The sequence below is a fragment of the Engraulis encrasicolus genome, chromosome 13 (genome assembly GCF_034702125.1).
Source record: "Engraulis encrasicolus isolate BLACKSEA-1 chromosome 13, IST_EnEncr_1.0, whole genome shotgun sequence".
Lineage (NCBI taxonomy): Eukaryota > Metazoa > Chordata > Actinopteri > Clupeiformes > Engraulidae > Engraulis > Engraulis encrasicolus.
Genome location: NC_085869.1, coordinates 56,044,533 through 56,050,532, shown reverse-complemented (window position 1 = coordinate 56,050,532; position 6,000 = coordinate 56,044,533). Strand labels below are relative to the sequence as shown.

Sequence of the window (6,000 nt, the reverse complement as noted above, 5' to 3'; positions counted from 1 at the left end):
AAACAGTAAACCAGTACACACAGAGTTCAAAGGTTACTCAACAGATGTCGAGGTTCATAGTTGAAAGCTCATCTAGTACACAGGGAGATGTGAGGGGTCCCCGATAGACAGCCAGGGCTACGGCGGAAGGTCACAGTAGTTCCTCCTGTCCTATCCTGTTACTTGTAAGCTCTTGCCTCAGTGTTGTGCCGCCTCCGTGTTGTCAATCGTGGCAGATCACCTTTTGGGGGACTTTTGCGTATACAATGTCCCAATTGCAAATGAGATAATGACATCTGGACTGTGATTTTGCGACATATTGAATAAAACTTTCATCATCAGTGATATCGAGCCTTGCATCACGAGCACACAAGCGACAGTAAAACATTGGAGGGCCTAGTTTAACAGTGCACCCCGGCAGACTGTAAGTGTCTATACTCTCCAGAGCAACTCAAAATCATGCACTATGTTCAACCATAGGGCAGGCGTGGCCTAATGGTTAAAGAGCTGGCTGTAAGATCAGAGGATAGCATGTTTGTATCCCACCCATACCTCTCCCTACATCACCATCCATGGCTGAAGTGCCCTTGAGCAAGGCACTTAACACCACATTGTTTCAGGGACTGACACCACAATCCTGTAAATAACTGAAAGTCGCTTTGAAAAAAAAGTGTCATCTAAACGTTATGTAATGTAATAATGTAATATTACTCAGAGGGACCTTGTTTAAGACATTTCAAGAGCTATGATCATAATCATGATCCATCTTAACCCATGTTTGCCGAGTGATGGTTGTGAAGGTAAAACAGAGATGTCAAGAGTAAAAGTAGAAGTAAACAAAATCCTGCCACTTTCCTTTGCACAGCTAACTTCAGTGAGTAACTGATATGTAGACCTAGTGTAACAGCTATGTAACGTAATGTTCTAGTGTTGTACTTACACCTGGAATTTACTAACTGGAGTAAAATGCTGATGCAACCACTAACCGACAACAGAGCTATACAGTTCCTGTACGTAACAAATTCCATCAACATGTGCAGCAATTCTGTTGTCGTTTACATCTTGTTTGTAACAACACTTCAGAGTATCTTGACCATGGCACCCTTTTTTGGGCGAGGAAATATCTTAATGTACTTTGTAAAGCAATTTGCTGAAGGAAGTAGATGATACTGTGACCGATCTCTGACCAGTAAAGCTTTCTGTCGTGTCAGTTTTGCTCACACAGCATTTTTGTGGAAAAAAAAACACCACAACAACCAAAATAAAAATGCAAGCAGGTCATGCATGGTAAACACTGCACTGTATACTTTATATGACAAAGAAGAAATCATTCAAAACGACTAAAAACCCAAAAGCCATCCCTCTGCCCTGTCTTCCAGTAATGTAATGCCTACTTTGTTTCATTACAAAGGGAAGACAAATAGAAGATTGCATTTCCTATATTCTGTCCTATACAGGAAAATTAGTAACTGCATATTCTGTCACACCGAGTTTAGACTGACAATTGACAGCTAAAATGTAATATTAAAATATATTTTCTTCCCATCAAGAAGGTATGTCACCAATATTTCACCTGGAAATTGTTTTGATTTGGTGGTGTGACATTTTAGTTGGGTTTTTTTTCACCCCAGTTCCTAGATTTGCATAGTTACCGTGCATGTTGTATGTGGCGAGCATGGGAGCCCAGCCTCTTTTCCCTGTTTTTTCAGTATTCTTACTACTATATCATTCATTCAATAAATCAATCAAACAATCACTCTATCTATATGCCATCTGTCTACCTGTCTGCCTGGTTACTATTCCCCTACACCAGTCTGATTTTCTTTGTAATCACTTTCTGTATCTTTCATTCATTCAACCGACTGACCAACTGACCCACTGACCGATCGATAAATCAATCAATCAATCAATCAATCAATCAATCAATCAATCAATCAATCATCCATCTATTTCTGTGACTATCTGCAGATGTCGTGTTTTTTGGGTTTTTTGAGGAAAGGCACTCAACTCGGGTGTGAACAACAGTATCAGTACATCTGTTGAAGAAAAGCCACGCTCTCAACTGCAATTCTGATTTTTTATTTATTAATTTATGAAGTGGGTTACAGACATCAAGTATCAAGTATCTGTCTGTGTGTCATGTGTATCACGCTAATCCACTAAATAGAAAAATAACTCCATACGAGAGTGTGGCTTCCCTACAACAAATGTCAACTTTGTATGCTAACTACCCCATTCTCTAAAACAGCCTGCTTTTCTTCGTCATGACTCTATCATTCTCCATGGCCTCTATCTCCCTGTGGAAACCCCCTCCCTCCTTCTCCATCTCCCTCTCCTTCTGCTTCTCCTTCTCCATCTCTCTCTTCAGAGACTCCCTCACGTCATCCATCTCTATGTCTCCATCGTAGTGGATGCCCTCTAGTCTAGCCACCAGTGCTGCCACCTGGTGGTGGAACCTGCCCATCATGTGTGTCATGGCCTTGGTCGCCCCGTTCTGCACCCCTCTATGCCTACTCTGCGGCTGCAGCTGCATCTGCCTCTTGAACTCTTCCTCTAGCTGGGCTTTGAAGATGTTGATGTTCATCTTGACCTCGGGGAGCAGGATCATGCCGAGGTTCCTCTGAGCCTCAGCGCTGGCCTCAGCCCTCTCGTATCTTGCCCTCATCTCCTCCATCTCCTCCCTGTGCCTCTGCTCCATCTCTTTCTTCTCTTTCTCAAACTGCTCTCTCAGCTGCTCCAGATCTGTCGTTGTGGCTGTCATTGCCGTGGTGTCGGTTGTGATCTTCGCTGGCGCTCCGAACAATGGCTTGTTGATTTCCACTGGCTGGACTGGTGCGGGACTCGCCACTCTGACTACAAACACACACACAGACACACACACACACACACACACACACAGGGTGATATGTACACATTTTTTAATTGTCCTGCCTGTCAAAGACGACTATTGTAAAACAGAATACTTACGCGTCATAAGATCGTGGTAAAGTAACATCATGCCAAAATCATGCATTGTTTTTGTGGAGTTGAAATTTGCCCCATCCCGCAATGGTGACGAATCTTTTTAAACATTTCTGGATCCGGATCGTGATCCAGATCTCCACCAAAACTTAATCACTTGTTCCTTTTGTCGTTTCCAACAACTCTACAAAATTTCATCAAAATCTGTGCATAACTTTTTGAGTTATCTTGCTGACAGACAGACAGACAGACAGACAGACAAACAAATGCAACCGAGCACATAACCTTCTTGGCGGAGGTAAAAATTCCATTTTAAATTATAGAGCATTTTGGAAATGTGCATATCATTGTAAGAACATACCACATATGTATACTATATACTGTAAGTCATTATAAGAACATGCTTCACAGTACATTTTGTAATGTCAATTCAACATTATGGAGTTAAAATTAAACACTTAGAGTGTATGTAGGATTTAGAGTTTAGAAATTAGTTGCTCTACTCCCTGAATGTTGAATTTTCATTCTAACATTTCCTGTGTAGACTTAGCTCATTGGAAACTCAGTCTGTGTGAACTGCAACTAAGATCACAAGATATATTTCAACACTTAAAGAGTACTCGGGGGCCAACACTCTAGAACATGTTTAATTGACTCTCTAAGTGTTAGATTAAAAGTGCGTATGGACTACTAGTAAGATCGTAGGTAACTCACAGTGCGTGTGAACTGCAAGAGCCTTCAGTGGCTCCAAAACACTTCTCTGGATGCTACTGGTTGACAGGCTTCTGACTGCACACAGGTACACAAACAGGCAAATACACACACACACACACACACACACACACACACACACACACACACACACACACACACACACACACACACACACACACACACACACACACACACACACACACACACACACACACAAACAAACAAGCACACACGTGTGATCATGCACGTAATCATGCTAATATGACGTTACAATTAGATGGTTTTCATATCATTACAGTCTGATCATGCTAACATTATACAACACTGATAGCCTACATGTTGCTAACATAACAGCACTGTAAGATCATGCTAATTCCATTTTACAGTCACATGGTGCTAATACTACTGTAAGATCATGCAAAATCATGTTACCATAAAGGAACAGTCCACCCTTTTTTGACTTTCACATATTTATAGTTTTCGTATGATTTTCTCTCAGTGTGTTCAGTAGCTTAGGTTTATTAGGCTTAGAATTATTAGCATAGCTTAGCATAATCATGGGAAGTTGGTAGAACCATTAGCCTCAAGCCACAAGTGATCACTGGAAAGAATTAAAAAGCCGCTTTGCACTCTGATGATTTTTACATTAAATTTAGAAATTTACAAGTACATTTGATGATCTTTTGTTTGCTTCTATTGACTTCCATTGCTATGCTTTTTATGGCTATACTGTTAAACTAAGCAATGCAAACACATAGGCCTACAGAAATCCTATGTATTCTCATATTTTACCAGGGCTTAACTACACTACATATGAGCAATATCCTGAAATAAGGTAGACTGTTCCTTTAAGACCAGACCAAGCCAATGCTGCTGCACTCCATGCGCATGCCAAAAAGTCACATTCCACAAGTCATTCAGGCCACGTACACACTGGACTGCCAATATTATGTTACAGTAAATTTATATCATGTTACTTAAAATCACGGGTGATTCAAGGTAATGTACACTGCCCTACAAAGGCAAAGTGCAGTTACCACATCAACATTGAAACTGAGAGAAAGGCCGTGTTCAAATTCAATTTTGACTAAATGTGCAGTTTGCATTTGTAGGGCAGTATCGACTATAAATCGACTATCGACTGTAAATTCATATCATGAGTTATTCAGGGTATGTACCATATAGCCTGTCGGGGCCTAATAATAACCTGATATCATGTTATTGTAATATGATATGTAGTGATGGAGTGAAGACATACCGACTGCGGGGGCTTTCCGTGGTTCCTCCTCAACACTTCTGTCAGTGCTGCTACTGGTGGACAGGCTTCTAGCTGTAATTGAGTAAAATAATAGGGCACTTACTGCAATGGATTATAACAATAGGACAATTACATTTGTATAGGCCTACAGTATTATTGACAGTGAGGCTTCTAGCTGCAATGTAGCACACGCATTATAATAAACTTACTGCTATGGCTTATAATGGAAGACATACTGCTATGGTTTATAATGGGACACATACTGCTATGGTTTAAAATAAGAAACTCTGAATAGTGGAGTTTTGTATGATGAAACTTGATAGCTGGAGTCTCATAGTAAATAATAACTAAAATAACGTGAAAACTTAATAGAGAGTAGAGTAGAGTATCATTTATTAATCCAGAGGGAAATTATAACGTCCTGGGGTCGGTTGCACCAAATGGTCTTAGCTAAGACTGGTCGTAACTGCTAAAGTGGTCTTTGTTTAAGACCACCGTAAGCCCGTTGCACCAACAGAGTTTAGGACTGGTCTTAATTGCTCCCGGTCGTAGCGATGCGCGTCCATGTGAGAGTTTGATTTCAGAATGAAAGAATGACTGTTGCTATGATACACCTGTCAATCATTCAGCACTTTGATCTCATGCACAGCTTGACTCACATGCGTTATAAGAGGTCAGTGGTTATAACTAGCCTATAACATGTCGTGCAACATCAAGCCCCTAATGAAATAACAGCATGGATAGCACTAAGTTTTTCTTCTCCAGTAAAAATACAGGACAAATAGCCAATTTGGCTTTGACGTGCATTGCAAGCTGTTTCATCTAAAAATGCACTAAAGCTATTTCTGATTTAAAATTAGGCATAGGCTAGCCTATGCGGTGCGAAATTGTTGAGACTTCATGTTCATTTTCTCGGTATGGTGATGGGGACAGTAGGCCTAAAGGGAAAGCTACACTGCCTGGCAACTAAGAATATTTGCAAGGGTATTACTTTGCCGGGGCTGTGTGGATGGTTAAGTGGCAACTCAATAGACATGTTAATCCACCAAGGAGTGCAACAATTTTGCTAGTGATAAGCCATAACTTGG

General features: G+C 40.7%; 1 protein-coding gene across 6 annotated transcripts in view; it reads right to left on the bottom strand.

Annotated features, from left to right (window-relative positions):
* Nucleotides 1-1,032: 1,032 nt before the first annotated feature.
* The window catches only part of LOC134461425 (uncharacterized), a 34,591-nt gene continuing 29,623 nt past the window's right edge, over nucleotides 1,033-6,000 (bottom strand). For 4 of the 6 annotated variants that reach the window (XM_063214351.1, XM_063214353.1, XM_063214354.1 and 1 more), the window contains 3 exons: nucleotides 4,913-4,984; nucleotides 3,655-3,729; nucleotides 1,033-2,832 (listed from right to left, as the gene is read on the bottom strand). In XM_063214351.1, the coding sequence (XP_063070421.1) occupies nucleotides 2,219-2,832; nucleotides 3,655-3,729; nucleotides 4,913-4,984 (761 nt within the window). In that variant the 3' untranslated portion in view covers nucleotides 1,033-2,218. The remainder of the gene's footprint in view (nucleotides 2,833-3,654; nucleotides 3,730-4,912; nucleotides 4,985-6,000) is intronic. The other 2 variants (XM_063214356.1, XM_063214355.1) reach the window with 1 other exon arrangement.